General features: G+C 38.2%; 1 protein-coding gene across 2 annotated transcripts in view; it reads left to right on the top strand.

Moving 5' to 3' along the window:
* The window catches only part of e (nonribosomal peptide synthetase ebony), a 61,234-nt gene that overhangs the window by 19,775 nt on the left and 19,780 nt on the right, over positions 1-21,679 (top strand). For both annotated transcript variants that reach the window (XM_071584677.1, XM_071584676.1), the window contains exons 2-4: positions 10,161-10,781; positions 10,887-11,395; positions 18,171-18,338. In XM_071584677.1, the coding sequence (XP_071440778.1) occupies positions 10,174-10,781; positions 10,887-11,395; positions 18,171-18,338 (1,285 nt within the window). In that variant the 5' untranslated portion in view covers positions 10,161-10,173. The remainder of the gene's footprint in view (positions 1-10,160; positions 10,782-10,886; positions 11,396-18,170; positions 18,339-21,679) is intronic.

The raw sequence follows: 21,679 nt of genomic DNA on the forward strand, positions 1-21,679 counted from the left end.
AACTTTTTCGATTTCTCCCCTTGTGAGCGGACATGTCCATCGTATCCTCGAATGCGGCCATTAAGGTTGGAGTTGTTCATTCTGGATGACTTACGTATTTCTGCCACGAATTGGAAAATGGCCGAAATTCTGTACTCACTCAGGCCATGTTTATGTTTAAAAAAATGGTATTCGATTACAGGATTAAAATTTTAGCGACGGGCACGTCTTCACCCATCACGTTGTCATTCGAAATAAAAATTCAGTTATCGTGGCATATATTGGCATAGACTGAGGAATATATGTATTTAAAGATATGATGAATAAAATCAACGATGCAATGTCTCACTCGAAGTCATCATTTACTTAGACAAACCCAGTCCTTCTTACACCGTGAACACCTTTCATCATTGTATGACTCTCGTATTAGTCTCTACGAAAATCAGTTTCATTTCAAAATCCCGGCTATCATAACATTTATCTGCTTACTCTTTTTAACGAAATGCAAATTAAAATACATTGACTTACCATAATATTGCTACTGGGCACCAATGCTCATTTAATAATTAATGATAAAAAAATTAATGATAATGGAATTTATAGTTGGAAAAAATTTTGTTCATTGTTTTATCTCCTAAAGGTTTCTAAGAACATACTAGTATCATGTACAGACGCAATAATTTCTGCGGTCACACTTATCACAGTCACAAAGTGAATTCAAAATTTATTGGAAGTATGAGATTCAAATTGGTTTGAGGATAGGTTCGCGTGAAGTATTTATTTCTTAAATTTTTTGCGCACCGCAGTTATAAGCTAGCATACTACTAGACAATCCGGGATTCATTGGCCTGAAACCTGTTGTGTTTGGTATTATAATTCTGGAATGCAAACGTTAAAAGAAATTACACTTAGAATAACACTAATTTTTCAGTTTAGACATCATAAAAAAAATTACGGGAATCGAGAAATGGCCGAAAAATGCAGACACTCGGGATAAAATTGAGGCTATCAGCACCTCATCCCAGAGAAAAACTCGCAAAAATGAGAAAAGGTCCACCTCTGAAATGAGCTCTACTCTTCTCAGAATTCAGTTCTGATACGGCTCCCTAAGGATACAAGGACTGACTGACTGCGCATAAAAATTCAAAGTGGTGAAGAGAGAGCAGGGAATGAGATCAATCAAAATGTAACTGGTATGCCATAACAAAACAACTAATATTTAAATATTGGGCTGTGCATGATGCAAATTTATTTGGCAAATATATCTTTGCTGCCGACACACCAACCAAAAACCACATTATTACTACTACGAATATGACTGCATATGTAACTCTCGCCTATAAATTTGTAGGGAATTAAATGATCACTTTAATTTGAGTTGGGCTTTCCTCCGCGTTGACATCTTGTTAATGGCGATGTTTCAGCCTGGCCTGAGGACGTCTACAACAGAGAAGGTGAAATCTCGTCGTTTTATATCTTTAAATATGTACTAGATATGACACCTAATATATACGTCGGTATTATCATATCTACGTTAAAGAGAGAAATATGAATTTCAAAGGGATTTATATATTTTTAATATGAGCGAATAATAAAATAAAAAGACGCGGAATAGTGGCAGTAATGAACTCATTCTTGGCATCAATAAAGAATAAAAGCTTTTTTATACGTCGATTTATTTATATTTTTCTGAAATAATTTCTGTAGTAAGAAAACACCATTAATATGTATTTAGCAGAGGAAAAAGTTGACTGAAGTATAATTAATTTGTTGAAGAGGATGGATGTTTTAAGCTATTTATAGTAAAACTTGATCAAATGAAACAATTTCGTCACTGAAAGATAATATTTACTTTAATTTTAGTCAATTAAATATTTAGGGTAAATGTTGACTCGTTTTCTTCCAAAACGAGTATACTTACAAGCTTTTTCAACTTCTGTCGAGTGATAAATCCTCCTATAAACTTATATTACACCTTACATAAAATTACATAGTGTACTATTTTCAATATAAGTAACTAAAATACTTTTCTGGCATCTAAGGAACGAGCATTTAATTTTGGCTTTATAATATTAAGACGCGTTGAAATTACTTCTGTCGTTGTATGAATGAGTTCACCCGAATGAATGAACTCAAAAGTTTAGGCCGGGAATAATGTAGTGCATACATTCAAGAGACTAAAGCGCGATGTAGCAGAAAATCGTCATTATGAGAAGAACAAAGGACATCACCAATAAACCTGCGGAAAAGTGCAAATTTGATTTTCTCATAATATAGTGCATTTTGGCCAAATATTAAGGAAAATTAAAGAAATGAAATAAAACAATTCTCTATCATCTCTACCATAACCCTACTGTCAATTTTAGGGTTATCTCATGTACAATAGAATGGCACCCTTCGTAAGTTATAGTTGAACATTGCAAGTTTCAGGTGAGTATAAAGATAATCTCGCTAAAGTCATTTCTAAACACAGTACTCGACTCTAGAAGCGAATGAATCATCGCCATTATATTTGGTCACGAAATATGAATTATTTAATTTCACTTAAGGAAATCGTAACTACACAGCTCTCCCTAATGCATAAAATGATTACTATTTCAGAGTCAAAGATTAAAAGAAGTCGATGAAAACCAGTACTGAAATATATAACACATCAAAAATCAACTTTAATAGGAGTTGGATGAAGGATGTGAAATACTTAGTCTATGGTCAACTCAACATAAGAAAAAAATAAACATTTCGAGGAAGCAAATAACTTTTAGTTATTGAAAAAATATTATTAAGCCCCATCTTTGCTGATTACCTAGCATGTATCTTATGCCATCTCTCGCAGTCTTCAGCACCCTACTACCGCATAATTTATGCGGGCTATCTACATCTTGCCTCCTTCTCTAATTTCCTCGAAAATGCTCCCGTATTCCCCAATCCAACACTTCGTTTGTCTTACTCCATATCTGGCTAATATTCTCCATATCGCAACACAAAAGTCAGCAAATTATGCTTCTTTCCTCAAAGACAACGTTATGCATTTTTAAAACATCACGCTCCATATCATTATCTTTACATCTTCGTGCAAATGTATATGGCGTCTCTTTATCAATTGCTTACTCTTCACCCAAGATTCCTAGGCAAATTTAATTTTCTTTGAAATAACTTTTTTCACTAGAGAAATTTAGCTAGGATCAATTCTTTTGTGTGCTGTTTATCGTATAGCATCTTTGCTCATTACTACGGAGGATAAGTTACTTTTATCGTCAGAAATATCGCTCTTTTAAGCTCAAAAATTACACTAGGAGCACAAATATCATAAATAATGACATTTTAAGTCCTGTAATGGTGGCTGATCTACCAATCAGGAGGAGAGCCTTCAGTATTTACTTGGAGATGCATATTATGCATTTTAACGGCATTTTCTCGCTTCATTTCTCTTACTGTTTCATCCATTTATTTATTTATCAAAGACACATGTCTGTTTGAAACCAGGAAAATAAAAAAATAGACCTTACCTACACCTTTTTCGAATGTAGAGGTCAACCAGGAAGATAAAAGATCATACTTCATTGGGAAGACAAAATATGGAACTCAAGCGATGCCGCTCCCATTTTCTACAGAATTTTGAATCCCATGATATTCATGTATCCAAGGCCAAAATTTTGCTTGGTGGTTTTGGCTAAACGCGTAACGTGTCCCACCGCATGTATCTTACCGAAACCAGATAGCCACCAACACGTGAAGCCGACATGTAAGACCGGTATATTTTCGTCCGTCTTTGGACCCTTCACCATGCCCACCTCACTCAACTTCCGGGATCTCCTCTAGGTCAGCACGACGCCCTCCCCAACAAGCCGCTCATTGGGCGAGGTCACTCTCGAAGAAGACGACTGTCCCGATCACTCTTCGACCCTTCCGTTGTTTTATTTTGAAGAAACCGGTTTCATGAACCGACAGGTTGACTAGAAGGCAAAAATATACTTATTTTCTTTTGCCTCAAGGATTCGCAACAGCAGGTGTTAGCCGGATCAAAGGCGACGGACGCGGAAGGTCGAATTAGTATTTGAGGTCCTGAAGACAGAAAAATGCTCCGAATGTATGATAAACTAAATTTTTGTGGAAGTGGTACAAAGAGAATGATTCGTCAGTGCTTCACATAGTTGCGCCTTCATCTTCAGGTACTTGAACCATATGGGCATACATGTTTATATTAGTATTGTATCGGGAAAAATATTTACGTCTGCATGTGCCTGGAAATAATTTTTGAGTCTAGAATCAGATAATTGAATCTTTATTTCAGGAGTACCTTGAAACGTGAAATCTTTAGCATCTATTACAAATATCAATTGAATGGAAATCAGATAAGGTCACCATGTATTCAACATCATTTAGATCAGGATAACCATATATTACTTTTTTTGCAACTCAAGTTAATTAGAGGTATATGCATACCGCGTTCATTAAATTTTTAGTGGAAAATACGCATGATTGCATTCTATCGAAACAAGATCTGCATTCGAATGATCAATCTGTGGGAATTAACTATAATGATGACTGGTTTTTGTGATATCTACCTTTGCCAGCTGATGACATTACAAGGAAACCTACGTAATTCTGCGAAAGCATTGTTAAGTAAAGCTCTCATTCCGGAAGTACATAAATCACAAGGAGACTACTCCACTGGCTTCATTTAAAAAAAATGAGCCAAGAATGGCTAGTGGAGTTTTCTCTTACACTATTTATCATCTACGGCCTTCTAGAATGATTGCTGGTAACTCCAGATGGACTTGTCTCGCGATAATACTTAGTAAAATATGTTATCAACGTTAGGCGGAGGTTAGCAATGTTATGGTTGGTGCAAGGTTATAACGTTGAAATAAAGCCTTTGGCCCATGAAAGGCAGAACTTCAGGTAAAAATTACATAATAATTTAGGTAAAAGATGCTTATGATTAAATAATTTGCCTAAGAATAATTGAAGGCCTAATTAGATTTTCCAACCTCTATTTACTCAGTACTGTATTTTTCTTCGTCCTCAATTTACATACGGAGCACTGCAAATAAACGAATAATATAGAACGAATAATATAGAACTTTAAATCCAAAGACACGCCGCGCTAAGTAAATGAAAGCTACTACCTTGATCAAAAATTTCCTGGAATTTATTCAGAAAATTAAAAATACAAGTTTATTCATCTAAATCTATATTGTCCCCTTCAAAGTAATCCCCATCGACTGCAACACACTTATGCCAGCGCTTGATCCAATCCTCGAAACATTTTTTATATTCGGTTTTCGGTATGTCCATCAGTGCTTCCTGCGATTTTTCCATTACTTCCTCTCGGCTGCTAAAACGCGTTCCCCGTAATGGTTTTTTAACTCGATTGAACAGAAAGAAGTCACAGGGAGCCAAATCAGGTGAATTCGGTGGCTGTTGGATGGTATTTGTTGCATTTTTCGTCAAAAAATTACGAATAATGATAGCACTGTGCGACGGTGCGTTATCATGGTGCAAAATCCACGAGTTTTCTGCCCACATTTCTGGTCTCTTTCGGCGAATTGCTTCACGCAAACGTCTCATAACGCCCAAATAATACTCTTTGTTTACTGTCTGGCCTTGTGGCAAAAATTCATGATGCACTACACCGTTGTAATCCATGAAAACCGTCAGCATTGCCTTCTTTTTTGACTGAAAACGACGTGGTTTTTTTGGTCTCGGCTCATTTGGTGAACGCCATTCACTTGCCTGATGTCTGGATTGCGTGTCGTACTCATAAACCCACGTCTCGTCTCCAGTAATGATCCTTTTGATGAATGTGGGATCGGATTCAGCCTCGCAAATCATGTCTTTTGCGACGTCAACACGGTCTCTTTTTTGCATGAAATTGAGGTCTTTTGGCACCAACTTTGCTGCTACACGACGGAAACCCAAATCATTAACCACAATGTCTTGGGCGGATCCATAGGCAATGTTCAAGTCCTCCGCTATTTCTCTGATGGTTAATTTGCGGTTATTGACCAACATTTCTTTTACTTTATCAATTTTTTCACCGACTTTCGATGTCGATGGTCTGCCACTGCGTTCATCATCTCCGATTGACTCACGACCACTTCTGAACCGCTCGTGCCACTGGTAAACGACCGTTTTTTTTTAGAGAATCGTTGCCGAAACACTTTTCCAACATTTCCAACGTCCGTGCGCCACTAAATCCGTTTTTTACGCAAAATTTAATACAAGTTCGTTGTTGCAAATTTAAATCCATTTCTGCAATTGTAAAAAATCGCCAACACACACAGAGATAGATGTACTCTTGGCTACGTAACTTTTGCAAATGTCAAGTTATGACACTAAGATTTAAAGGGAATATCAACAACAGATGTACCAATTTAACAAAAAAAACAGAACTCAAATCGGAACGATGGGAGCGCCACACGGTGGTTATTCCGGGAACTTTTTGATCAAGGTAGTATGCCCATAATTAATCCCACTTCCCATATGATCCATTCCTTTTTTCATCCAGTCTTTTCCACAACCTTCCCTATCCGTCACGTCTGATGCTCCGATGGCGAAAATATCATGAAAACAATGGCATCCTATATTATAGAGAGAGTTCACCTGAAAAACCTTGGACGAATATGCACTAATATCACTTAAATGTATTTTAACGGCTAAAATAAACTGCCTTCATGTAGATTCAGAGAGTCATCTCAATTTGCATGCACAAACATCAACTGGAAATGATGACAGAGCAAATCATTTTGAAGTGCATTTTCATTTATAAAATGTCTCCCAATGTTAAGTCACAGTAGACTGAATTATTTTACTTCAATTAATGTCAAGAATAATCATAGAAACCGATATTTGGTAATGTCTACGTTTAAATTTCCTGGGGTCCAATTGAATACAAGGATGTATGTATTGCATTCGTAGTGAATTCATATCCTTGAATGGATATTTCTGATTAACAAGTTCCATATCCTTACTACTGATCTAATCTAACCTTTCTAAATAGATATGATACCATAGAGGGCCAAATATGAGTATCGAAACTATTCTCCTTCACGAGAATTTAGCTACCGGTATCAGAAGGGGGATTGTTTTTCGTGAGATAATATTACTCCATAATTATATTTTGGGTTGCACCTTTTTATCATTTAATGTAAATTTCAAATAAGTTTATCAAAACATTGAAAAGTTGATAATCGAATTAATCTGGATGAACCAATGATCGATTGATAGAAAATGAATTTATGCGGTATATTTTATCAAACAAAATCAAAAATTTGTGCATTAATGAGAATTAATTCAAATACTTGTAATTTCAAAAAACTTTCCAAAATATTTTCAGATCTTTTCTTCGGCTCAACGGACTTTCCCAGTCCAATTAATTCCCCTTTTTTTATGGTTTACTGGATTTTCCAAATCAGCGGCCACTCCACAGGTAATGGCGATCCGTGAAAGCGTGGCCGCGTGGGAGCCCAAATAACCACAAAAAACTAACGACGCCCATATCTGTTGTTGAGAGAAAGTTACGTCAGCGTTTTGCTAAGAATTATCGCATTATAATCGAGTATGTTGTCCAAAAATCTCTTTGTTACTGCTTCTCATCAGCTTATCGCCTCAGGTAATGTCCTTATGCCTTTAATTTTTCATGTCCGGCTATCATAGCCATTCATGCAACAGGTCGCGGGAACAATTATTTGCGCTATCTTTCCTCAAAATGGTATGGTAAATGAAATCCACCACTACCTCGTCAATCTCTTCTGTAAATCGGTTATTCTGATTTCAGTGAATTCATCCGATAGGTATAAACTTCATCGTCCATCTAGAAAACTAAACTATGCTTTTAATATATTTTTCAAGAGTCTAGAGAAAATTCGAGGAAGCAGTTCCGTCCCGTATCTTGGGAAATAATGTCGTCTCTAAAAGAAATTTCCCCGTCATGCTGTCGTCTAGCATTTCAACCTAAAACTTAGTACAAATGTCTAAATTTGGTATATTGCAGTTGTTCTTCCTATTCGGATAGCTGCCAATCTCTTCATTTTTTCACCACTTGATTGTATTGATGTATTGCATCACTTGTTTCTCTAGTTTGTCCTTGGCCTCGTTCTCTATTTACCCTTCTATTGCGATTGTCCATAAACTATTCCCATTTATAATATGGCCAATTAAGACTAGCTTTTCTTGTTTTACATAGGCCTCTTTTCTACAAGGTCCTCGATAATCAATTTATCGTTTTGCGTTTTAAAAAATCCATTATTATCTTTTCTGAGGTTATTCTAACAAGTATCCTTCCTATTAGCAGTAAGTTATACTTTTATTTCTATTGGAATAAAGCGTTGCACATTCGAATTATCGCCATCCATTCGTTATTAATTCCAGCTTATCGAAGCTGAAATAAAAATTCCGCCGCAATTGACAGACTGAAAATCTTTATTGCTTTCATCGAACATTTCTGAAGACGCTCTTTCAATGTTCTTTTGAGCGTGAAACTTCAAAGAGTTGAACGCAAGGTTTAATTTACTCGCAAGTATATTCTGAACGGAAGTTTTCATTCATTTAAACGTAGTACCCTTCAAACCACCGGTAGGGTGTGTGTTGCAAGCAATGAATTATTACATTCCCGGCTATATTTGACGCAAAATACTGTTTCCCCCACAGAGGTCGGACAACTGTATTCTGATCCCATATCGTTCGTAGTAAAAATGACATCTCAAATCTATCTGCTCTACTCTTAAGCTCTCTTATTTTATTCACACGATTTCTCCCAGCGTAGAACAATGGAACTAATAATATAATTTCAGCACATTAGTAAACAGACATCCTTCCAATTCATGCAAGAGACTTAATCAGTAATTTAACCTTCGCTCCGTGGGTGATTCCCAACCTAGCTCCTCAAATAGTTTTGATACGCTACTTAGTTTAACATTACATTTTACAAATTAGCTCCTCTCTTCCAGCAAAGCGTGATCCAAGCCGGGAAAATATATCAAACGACATTAATTTAATGATTTAAAAATGATGCAGCCAGAGTAATTTCGGTATGCCCTTAAGATAATTGTATGGTAATAAAAGTGGGTAAGAACTTAAACGGATTAATTTAGACTCAAAATTAGCATGAGGAAAATAATACAGTATCTATGCCTTGACGCTCAGATGTATCAAAATATTTATCAGTTTTTTCGTTTATAGAGAGGGGCATGATGCGTGTATATTTCAGCTCGAGCAAATTTATAACGCATATTTCAAGAGTAATAACGGTTCGTTGACTTAAGAGAACTTTCAAAGGAACCCTGGATGGGACGTAAACATTTCCTTCATATATTAGTGGTAATCTCCGGTGACGCCAGTTTTGCTGTAAGAGTACTAGTCGACTCAGGACTTTTTTGCACCTGAATTTTACCCTGCAAGCCGCCACGGGGGCTTTAGGCCACCAGCCGTTAGAATATTAAGTAAATATTGGCATTCAGTGTCATTCCAACTTCGTGTAATTTCAGGCACTTCAAAATGTCTTACGTCAATTGCATGCGTCCATGAATTTTGAGAGAGAAAAGGGATTCTTGCATTGCCACAATTTTTACAGCATACAAGGCAGACGAGGAGAATGAAGTGTCCAATTATTCAATGTTCACACTAAATTTCATGCACTGATAATTACTTAAACACACTGTACAGAAACCATCCTCGGCCATACTTCATTTTCATTCAAATAAAAGGATAACACCACAAGTCGATTTTTCAACTTAAACGCCGAGCATGGTTTCTATACATTCCGTTTTTGAAAATACATTCACAAAATAACGTCCGAGCAACTATCATACGTTCTCAGCCATTATATCTTTTCTTTTTAAGGTACCTTCCCTTTAGTGCTCCTACAAAATTTCATATTTTTTCACACTCCTCTTTTGTCTCGTCTTTCTTGAAAACACATCGCCTGGCTCGTCTTCCTTTTAATTACATAACTTTGTAATGACGGAACAATAATTGCATCTTGGGATGAGGAAGTTAAAAATATCCACAGCATTCCGTCTCCAATCATCAAAACGTATTATTCACCCTCATAGCCTTATTTCGCAGAACTTAAATTTAAAAAATCACTTAATTGAGGTCTCACCGGAAAATTCAAAAAGACGAATGATTCTAGAGAGGGAATGAGTGTGCTAACTGATGCCCGAATTCTCTTTTCGCAGACTATTCCGAGGCATGGGTTCCATCCCACAGCTGTCCATCCTTAGGGGGGAATCGATCAAGCCAGAAGAATGGTTTCCCTTGGACAAAATCTTCGAATCAGCGGCGTCACGGGCGTCCCCCGGCGACGCGGCTGTCATCTTCAACGGGAAGAGCGTCTCGTTCCCTGCCCTCAACGCGGACGCCAACAGGCTTGCCAGGGGCATCATCGCCAAGGCCACCGAGATGACCGAAGAAGTGCCGCTGGTGGCCGTATGCATGCACCCCAGCGATCGCCTGGTCACCGTTCTGCTCGCCTGCTGGAAGGCGGGGTGCGCCTACGTGCCCATCGACCCAACGTTCCCTCCAGCCAGGGTCGCCCACATCCTGGGGGATTCCAGGCCCTTCCTTGTAATCAAAGATAGAGGAGTGGACCTGGACACGACAACGGACGAGGGGAAAGCCACCATTCTGACGGCTGACTTCGGGGCTCTTACCGCGGAATGCAGGACAATGCCCGATTCCAACCCTGGGGACAGGGAGAAGCTGCGAGGATCGGAAGATACGCAAATGGAAAGGACTGCCATAGTCCTATACACATCTGGAAGCACGGGTGCACCAAAAGGTGTAAAGATCCCACATAGGTAGGAAATCAAATGGGGATCTTTGGGATGGATGGATACAAAAAATAATTTGAATTACATTGGCATCTGTATCTCATTGATTATTCCTCGTTTCTCTCTCGGCAGGGCCGTTCTGAACCGTCTGCACTGGCAGTGGCGAATGTTTCCCTTTGCTGAAGATGAAAGGGTTGCCACTTGCTTTAAGACGGCGCTCACATTTGTGGATTCCGTCTCCGAGATCTTCTCACCGCTGCTGAGGGGCCGCGGATTAGTAGTGGCATCCAAGGCTATTTCCCGAAACCCAGAAGATCTACTCCGGCTGCTGGCGGAATGGGGAGTCCGGAGGCTAGTTCTGGTTCCATCTCTGCTCAGGGCTATCTTGCTTTGTGTCAAACCCCGAGCCAATCAAGGTGTTGCCGAGGATCCGATAGCAACCCACGCCAGAGGCATCAAGTTGTGGGTCTGCAGTGGAGAGGTGTTACCCCTAGAGCTACTCAAGGAGTTCTTCGGGAGGTTTCCCCATGGATCAACCATCTGCAACTTCTATGGGAGCACCGAGGTCATGGGTGACGTCACATATCAATCCTTCTCGTCCATGAAGGAAGCAGAAGAATGCGAAAACACGGTTCCCATTGGTAAGGGAATGAAATTTTCCTTATTTAACACTAACTATAACTCGGTCATATCGAGGTGGATAGGGGATCGGGATGGTGAACTATATAACGTACCGCCTTCCCACCCAGAAGGCCCGGGTTTGAATCCCGGAGGTGGCCGATGTTGTTTAGTGCTATCATGATCCCTACTTGGGGTGCTTCGTGGAGGGCACTTTGAGTGAGTACGCCGTCCGTCGGATGGGACGTTAAGCTGCGGACCCCTTGGCGCCTTTTGTTAATAGTAGGCTAATGCCGACGCCGGGTTTCTCTCCACCCTTAATTCTTTCCTGCCCATCCCCAATGGCGCAAATGACCTCGGCTGTCAGTCGCCTCCCCCAAAAAACTAATACTCATGGTGGATAAATATAACCAACACTAGGAGAGCATATAAAAACTTGAAAAAAGTTTACAGCAAGAGAATTTTAATGAGATGAACACGTACTGCACAACATAATAAGTAAATGAAAATTGGTTCAATTTCTGCATCAACTTCATAATTTCAATGTCACCTTTCGCTTCTGTGCGCACATTTCATACACCATCTTTATATTCCTAAATGCGTTTGTAAGTGTGACTCCTACAACAGCCTCCTATTTATCCTCTTCGGCCCTCAATGTTTAAAAGTAGAGGTAAAACCATTACCTTGTCTTTAGTAAAGTGGGGTCTACCGATCTGAGTGAAAATGAATTACAGAACTGAAACGAATTGGCAGACTTAAAGCTTTGAGAAATCTTTGCGTATCTTAATGAAAGTAAGATAGTGCATATTAAAAATAAAACTAGAATAGAATAGCTCTCCGGTGGCTGGATACACATCGAAGAGAAGCACATTTCATTCAAGAATTCGAATTTGTAACACTAATTAAGACTAACCCAGCCCACTCTATATTCATTAGTGCATTCACCCTCTTCATTCAGTCACCCGACGTTACGTATAGTATACTAGTATTCCCTACAGCAACCTTGGCAATCTTTTCACCTTTTCTCCGGGAATTAACTATATTCGACCATCGCTTTTCCAATCTATATTCATATTTTGCCCCAATTTTTCTTTTCAATTTATTTTTCTTACCCTGGTGATAAATTCATTTTGTGCCACTTTTCGAGGTAATACTTCAACTCATCACCTTTATCACCGAACATCATTCCATCATTATCATCATCATCTGATCATCGCCAAGCGAAAACGAATTACATTAAACCTTCCATTTGTACACCTTGTTTCAATTGTTTTTATCCTTTCATCAAAAGTAATAGCATGAACTTGCATGATCATATAAAAAGGAATTCAACGAAAAACAGACATTTTTTTAAAATATCAAGTGGAAAAATGACGATGAAAGAAATGACAGTTCTAAGGGTGGCGGTTGTTTCGGTCCGTGTACATAGCCACGGCGGCCAAGGGGAGAGAAATGAAGCGGCGCCAATCACAAATAGCTCCTGAGAAAATGCATTCCATTTTTTTACTGCAGGAGAACGAATCGTAGAAATTAATAGCAACCGTAGTACAAAGAATGAAAAATCCTTAAAGAAGTCCGATATTGAGAATCGCCGAATTTCCGTCTGACGCATAGGGAGCACACATACAGATGTGCGACTAAAAGATCTGGTGAGGGAGGAAGGTGACACCACTTATTTAATATCAGTTAAATGCTAATTTATAGGTCACAGGGATTACCATATTCCATTTTCTGACGTCTTTGACGCGGAATACTATCACGTAGAGTATAAGAATTAATTTGATTGCTCCGTTTAGACGAAATGAGGGTTGTGTGCAATTTTGCATACAGCTCGATTGCACAGCAGCAAAGCACTTTTTTATTTAGTTTATTGACCAGTTTGTTAACTGGAGTGCGGTGGGAGCTTCGGGCTATTTTTCAGGAATAGGGACAGTTCGATTGATCATGGTTCTGCGGTCCCCTTTTGATCCCCATGCCAGCGCCCAAGACCGCTTAAAGCTCCTCCATCTGGCGCGTGGGCAGCTATCTGCCCGATTCCCACTTATAAGATGACATTGTATTCGCAGGCGAACATACGATTAACTTCTGCCATACGCGAAACAACATTGGTAGCGAGACTTATTCATATGTTTGAACAACCAGGGGTGCAGACATTTGAAACCATGAGGTCTCGTACGCTGGATTGAAGGAATCTCCCGTCATAAAACTATCCTCTTGAGTTCCTGTTTTTACAGAAATACCTGTATTTGTTAGGAATTCCTCTATTTATAGAAAAATAGAATTCGTTACGGAGCAATTCTCGCTGAAAGAGGTAAATCATGGCTATAAATTGGTTTTACTGGGGTGCTATCTCTTATTTGCAAAAAAAAATCTATGCAAGCTTAATAACTAATACTGCATAAATGCAGTGCTTCAGGTATAAAAAATACGTAATTTTTAAAAATAATGGTTCCTTTGGACGACCATCTTAGGCAGTGGGTTGTTCCCGCTTGAAGCACATAATAACGCTCACACTTTCAGCCAAGAGAAAAAAGCAACACGATATTTAAGCATCGGTGATCAACTCGGATTTTATTATCTGAAGAAGAATTTTAAATGATTTATTATTTATCTTATTTACTGAGCCTTAAGAGGTGAAAATGCGCTTCATCGCTAGACCACAGAGCCCTCTGCGTCGCCATCACACTATCGTTATTTTTAAAAACGTTTCTACGACAAAGTTTTGATGCTCATCAGACCACTGCATGGTAATTACTAAAATTGGCATTGTTTCCCCCAGCTAACGTTGTTACTCCTACTGCGCTAATTTATCTGCGCGCTCTTCTGTGATTTTTTGAAACTAGGGAGTCCATTCTGCTCCACTCGGTATCACAGTAAATGATTATTTCAGATACCATTTAGTATGATATGTCTCCGTATTTTAAAATTTTCTCCTGGCAAAAATCGACCGCATATATTTGGAGAGTTAAAAAATACATAGGTTGGGATTGAATAGTATATGAGATTTAAAAATTAATAATTACTTTTAACTATTAATTAAATTACGTGTTGTGATAAATGACCGTAAAAACGCTGAAATTCAACTTATTTTGCATTCTTATGAATTTTCATTACGGATACGGTTAAAAATGTGACCTTATATAGAAGAAACAATGCAGCTAAGTTCTCTGAAATTAACTTAATAGATTGAAGTATAATAAGAAATTCCATTCTTATGATTACTTCTGGCGGAAACGAATACGAGTCTCGTGAGTCCATGTTTGCGAACCTGATCCAATTTCATGTGAATTTAATTTTTGAGGTAGTTTCACCACGAATTGAGTACTCTGATTTATTTAGGGTTATCTTGCTTGGAAGTTGTTATATAATTAGATCAGTATTGTAGAGTTAGTAAAGGGGTGAATATATGCATCAAAAGGGCAGAGGGTCAACGGAATGAATATTTATGCATTACTTAATAAGCATATCTTTTCCGTTAATACATTCCATGAATAATTAACAGTTTAAGGAGGTTGCATCGAAATGTGAAGCATGTGCTAGTTTGATATAATAACTGCAAATGCACTTATAGCGGTGAAGTACCCCACCCAGAAGAATTTTGGATTAGTGGTGCAAAAATATCTGTTTTCATGAAAAACTGACAGAATGTGCGAAATCAAATAAGAGTTGTAAAGTGTTGCATTAGAAGTACCTCCCTGCCTTTTTTTTAAATAATATTAAGTAATTTTCATGAAAAAACGGCCGAAATCGCACACTTTAAAAAATTGGCGCCTCAGAACAAGTGCAAAATGTCTCAGACTAAATTTCAAAAAATAGTAAGAACCTCAGAGTGCTTTAAACTGTGTATTCACATCATACACATATGTTTAAGAAATACGCATGGATGAGTGCTACATTACTTTTCACTCCTCGTCATAATACATACACTAAGGAGGCACATTGACTCGCGCAGTCAAGATCCAGGCGCAAGCACGAATGAGCACTTCAATGCCAATGATGATTGAAAATTTTTAGTTGAATATTTGCATTACTTCCCAAGAATTAAACTACAAGAACGATTTTAATGCATTATAATTCCCTGAAATGCTCTCGTGATGGTAAATAAATATCTCGGAAAGAATTTATGAAGTCAGTTCATTATTTATAATATGTAAATTTGAAACAACCATCTTTCGGGCAAAAACGAAATACGAACATTTTCCCAAAAAATAAATTGCATAGTGGGTAAAATTCTGCAAGCCGGGTAAATCTGCTAAAACAGGGATAATTTCTAAGTTAAAGATTAGCTTAAGCTAGCTCTTCATAACCTTCTCTATCGAAATTCCTCGCAACTGTTTCAATTTGTCCAGAGGATGAAGTTTATTTCAATTTTAAATACTTTGGTAACGTGGGTACTTCATAGGTCTATATCCTCGACATTAAATCAACACCCTTTCTTGGTTATTAAGACAAAACAAGGCGAAAAAGGTTTTATCATGAATAAATTGCATCGATGAACATGGGTATGCAGCTCTGTGGACAAAACTTAATCTAAGTCACTCTTTAAGTACTTCGCCAAAATTCAAATACCACGACCGTTTCTTTAAATTTGGAATCTCATCGACAGTTGTCCCGTCAAGGCTCAAAGTTGAAGAATAATAAGGCTGTTAAATTCAGGAATGGATGGAGAAAGGGGTGCTTGAGGACAAAGAAACTGCAGCAGTGACTGGGACTACAAGGTAGTTGTCCTTGTGCCAGCATGTTGTGAGGACCTTTTTCCTTCATTAAAACAACGGGGATGGCGGAAAAGGATCCAAAAACACATGAGAAACTAAAAAAAGGACGAGGGATTTGATTTAAGATTTTGAAAGAGGACTCAGAATGTGCCCACAGAATTGAAAGTCGCCATAAGGGACGCCAGTATAACCACATCCTCCAGTCCAACGCTTTCCTCAACCCTCTTTCCCCGCTTAACCTAAACCATCCCCCAATCTCAGATGCTTATTTCCTTCATTATCAACCTTCCTCTTTGGGCAAACCTCTTCCTTAAAATACACGTTTTAAGCCTCAAGATGAGGATATATGAGATTCTTGAACTTACATTTCCATTGCCATCTCTAGCAGAAGCACCGCACCCCGACTACTGGGCAGAAGCTTCCGACTTCATAAGAAGCTCGACAGTTCCGAAAGAATGACTTTTACAATCAAATAATCGCCAACCTCACGATTACCCGTGGGTTATAGTCTAGCTGCCTTTTATTAATTCCAGAAACTTTTATTCTTTATGATGAGATGTTAAAGTAAGATGCTGCCTATTAGAGAAAAATTTAAGCATCAGCTCACTCTGCTGAAGTGAGGGAAAAACAAAGTGATACGAAGGAATCAGTCAAGAATATTACTGATTGGAAGTCGTAGGGGTCAGCAGAAATATCTCTAAGCTCTGATACAAGTAAATCACATTTTGCCACAAGTTCCTAATTTTTAGAGCAAAATGAAGTAGGTAGAATAATTTCATATTAAACGGCCACAAGCAAGAGAATTCTTTGCTGTACTACAATACCCGAAATTATATAGTAAGTCGTGGGGATGTGAAGTTCGTATCTATTCCACAATTTTATCCTATACCGTTTTTCCACCTAAAACTTTTATCCTAAATAATGCATTCCCATTTGGTACATTGAATGACATTTTAGCAAAATCACCTAATTAATTACGATGAGAAACTAGAAAAGCATAAACGCACGCGGGCAGATCCAAGAGCCTTCGTACGCTGCGAGAGGAACCCAAAATTCAAATGACTTGGCCTGACCTGGCAGGAAGTTTTAAAAAATGCTTCAATTTTGAAATTTTGATACTTATTTTGCTTGGGATAGCTGTGGGCATAATGAACACACTTCACAGTTATCGCTTATTAACGATGACAGAAAATTATACCATAAGTGGTAAGTGGATAGTAGAAGACAAGAATTTCACAAATATTTCGTAATTTGCTACCAAAGCAAATTTAAAAGAACGTATTGTTACAATATTTTGACATTAACATATTTTCACTTGATTCCGGAGAATTAATGAAGCATAAGCACTCGTGAAATATAAAACTCGGCGTGTTGGGTACTAAAAATTCACTACATTAAGCCTGGGCATTGTTCTGCGATTTTGTCATTGAGCCAAATAAACTGTGGAAATGACATTTTACGAATTGACCATTTCAATTGACCTGTTATAATAAATTTCTTAAAATATTTTCATTTTCCGTTATACTAAGAAAATTCTAAGACAAGATCATACATTTATTGTAACTATTTTTTATATTAGACTATCGATCCTAAGATTGCTTCGTATAAGCTCACCATATCCTATTACCTGGCAATTTGTTCGTTCATTCATGGTTCCTTCCATCTTTTACTTCTCGTAATACATGTATAGGTATTTGGATTTTTCACTGATGTCCTTCACTTCATAAATTTTCTTCCGCTATGGTAATCAGCAACTTGTTTCAGAAGTTACTCCTTTGTACTTGTACCGAGTATATTTTGGTTATAAATGATGAAAGAGGTGAAATTGAACTTTTAGCATTTTTGCAAGTACTTAAGTTATTATAAGTATCTGCATGTGCTTTTTTAAACGTATATTGCACTTTAAATTTGAAGCAGATGATGATAATTAAGCGTTCACTCAAGATAAGTTTTTAGTCTGATTTGATTGCAATTAATCACATTTACTTGGGTGATTCATTGTAACAAATTGCATAGCATATCATTTGTTGACAATTCAACTCCTTTTGATTTAAAGAACAAAATTTCTTTCCCAAAAAAACAGGGCGACCCCTCGACAACACCTTGGTGTACCTCTTGGACAAGCAATTCCGCCCTGTGCCTTCCGGAGAGGTTGGAGAGTTATTCGCGTCTGGATTGAACGTGGCCTCGGGGTACATCAAGTCTAAGGAATCCGATCGTTTCTGCCACAATCCCTTCGCCACTGACCCAGGTGAGTCATTGCAATCGTTAATTGGCATGTGTACACGCATCGTGCCGATGGGAAGCGACGTCCCGGGCGAAATCATGGATGTTTTCTGGGTGTCATCGCTAACGATAACGAGAACTTTCCCAATAGCATACATTTAATTACGGATCGAGTTATCCAAGTTACAGTGAATATAAATATATAGCTATGATGGACGAAATTTGAACGGCAACAGTGTTTTCGCCTCGGATTATCGGGTAATAATTTTACCTCGCGCACGTTATTGTAATTTAGAAGACGAATAAAGAATTCTCTACCAGCGCTCTTCAATTTTCACGATATGAAATCGAACAACGTGACTCCTGGTGATATGATGAATCATCGGGAGTTCGGTCAAAAGATCTTAAAATGCGCAACAGAGGAATATCGCGTCGTGCTTAGAGATAACAGCACACAAAAAAGAGTACAGTATTGATTATATTTAACATCCTGATACGAAAATTTCCATTTTGACTTTTGTCTAACAAAAAAGAATTAAACAGACAACCTAATCGACAGTATTCTTCCAGGCAAACATCGATGAGGCCGCGGTTTCTAACCTTGCCCAGAGCATGAATATTTTCATGCCATAATCTCTAATTGATAGTGCATTCACAGTCAGTAATGATCATAATCATCAGAGAACCCAACATTTAATTTTAACCTAATTGCTAACAGGATTCTAAGTCCCAACAAAGTTCAGGAATGAAATATTTGGGACCTTAGATCCTTTATCGAACTATTCTGCTTTTTGAGCACACAAGACTTCTTGGAATTGTCAGTAGAATTCGAAGGTCTGTTTTTTGAGAAATGTTAATCATAAACTGATTTTACTAATGCTGTGTGTACGATGGCATGCAACGGGAGAGTAAGAGTGATATGCGACGGTGGGAAGAAGAGAGAGAATGCGTGTATGAACCCTGAAGGAAGGCTATGAATTCGATTCGTAGCAAAATGTTACTAAGAATCGATTATGCTCGCCTTCCACTACGTCACGTCTAATTCTACACGATTGAATTCGGTCTCCCTACACGCTGATGGACCATACGTGGAATGGACTTATAGTCGACATACGAAGTGATGATGAGGAAACCCATATTTTTTTTCTATTAGCAAAACTTCCAGAAGGTCAATTAATGAAAATCTAGGAATAGAAACGCATTGACGTAAAGCGACTGTTCAGTGAATTTTTAAACCGAATTTATGACAGTATAACACCCAGGGAAAGGTAGAGAGCTTAAACCTTGTGATTGTAGATATATCGTAATATTTTACTGATACTCGTGAGGAACATATTAGGAATTTCATTGATAACCCCTTCAATTTCAGGGAGTTAGCAAGACTTTTTTTTAGTCATTACCTACTCCGTAGATTTATAAAAAGCGAGATTAATGAGAATGAGCACATATAATTCTTTCAGGGAGTGGCGTAGTGATCTAGTGAGTCATATTTGATCAATAAACTTTCGAAAGTGGCTGAAAGTAGGAAAGTTAACATTACATTAAATTCTTACGAACTAGCTTTAAAGGGAGTTCCAATTTTAATCGTTGTGCGTGAGTTCAATATACATGGGGGGATCGAGATGGTGCGGTATCCTCCTTTAAAATTGCACTCAATCACCCATAGACACCATTTCTACATCCCCTCTAGGCTCCCTTTGTATCAATAGGTGATCGAGATGGTGCGGTCTCTAGTGTACTGGCTTCTCACCTATGGGGCCCGAGTTCGAATCCTGGGAACGGCAGCTCTTTTTCAGCTTCACGATCCCTACTTGAGGTGATTTGTGGAGGGTACTTCAAGTGAGTTGTCACACTGGGATTCAGCAATGGATGGGACGTTATGACGCGGACCCCTTGGCACCTTTCTTTAAGAGTAGGCTAACGGCCTTTCTCCTAATGGCGCAAATTACCTCAGTCCTCCTCAAAAGCTACATCTACAGCCTTTATCTGAATTTAGCTAAATGCAAAAAGATTATTATGGTAACTATATAACTAGTAAATATATTATGATTATTATATATTGGTTGCATTGATATTATTATACATTGATTGCAAAACATTGACCCGAACTCCGTTGACATTCGAACCTATTGACATTCGAACTCCGAGGACATCTTCTTCGACCATAAAGAACACACAGTTAAGGGATCACAGTTTAGAATATCACATTGTACAGTATCATCAATACAGAGAGAGAAATAATGTGGAAATTTTAGTAAGGGCCCCATGCTCCTTCGTTACCACTCGGAAATTACTAAACTGAAGTGCAATTGAATTTCATGCAATTTCGCACATCAAAGCAAAACTCTGCAATGCTTAATTGTAAGACAACTCCACTTTTGGATATTCGGAGATATATGGTAATGGCTTAATGATTGTGGCGTATTCTAAGGACGGTGGTGAAAAAACCTGGTATTCCCATCTAGAATTCGAGCTGAAACGCTCCGTAACAAGACGATCTCGTTCCTCATCTCCCATGACAACAGTTTGACATTTGCAGAGGTAGATTATTTCGACTCGTTATGACTTCAGAAAGTTGAGAATCCTGTCCTCCTCCACCAGGGGATTAACGAAACTCTAAAATTGACAGTAAAGTAAAAGGTATTCAGTTAAACGGATTATAAAGTGAGTGAGTGTCTCATTTCTCCACCGATAAGATGTAGATTTTGGACAGTATCTGAAAATTAGTTAAACTAACAACAATGGACAAAAAACTCTGCCAAATTACGCTACTACGAGTAAATGCATCCAGATTCTCTCTCTGCTGCCCTTATATTGTTTACTATAGATAGTCTTTATATTCTTTACGATTCCTATTAATTTCATCATGACTGAAGTGATGTTTTGTTTTCTCCGCCATTCGAAAACATAGCCGATATAATCGTAGGTATTTCGTCACCCGATTATTTAATCTTCTGATGATCATTCTTAATACCACCTTTAAGATTTCTAAATGGGTGCGGCGCTTAAATCCGGACAAGCACGCGTTCCTTCGAATGAGATTTCCTCGCCGGGTTAGCGAAACCTTCCCCAGATTTCTCCGAAGCATTATACTTAGCCACAATATCGTAAACAGTTGATCTGGGGTACAACACGAAGAATCGAACTATTTCGAAATATAACTCCCGGCGCGAACACTTTCGAAAACAGCGGCTCTTCGATTGTACGCCGCACTTGTACGTAACATCTAGGTTATTTTGAGGTTATGATGCTTATAGCTTTCAAGGACGCCAATCGCGACCTCCAGCGGAACTATGATATGGCGGGAAGTTCAAATTGAAATTTGTCCGGATTTAAGCGCCGCACCATGCACTAAATGAATATCTG

Source organism: Hetaerina americana, unplaced genomic scaffold (genome assembly GCF_022747635.1).
Source record: "Hetaerina americana unplaced genomic scaffold, ioHetAmer1.1.p SCAF_2, whole genome shotgun sequence".
NCBI lineage: Eukaryota > Metazoa > Arthropoda > Insecta > Odonata > Calopterygidae > Hetaerina > Hetaerina americana.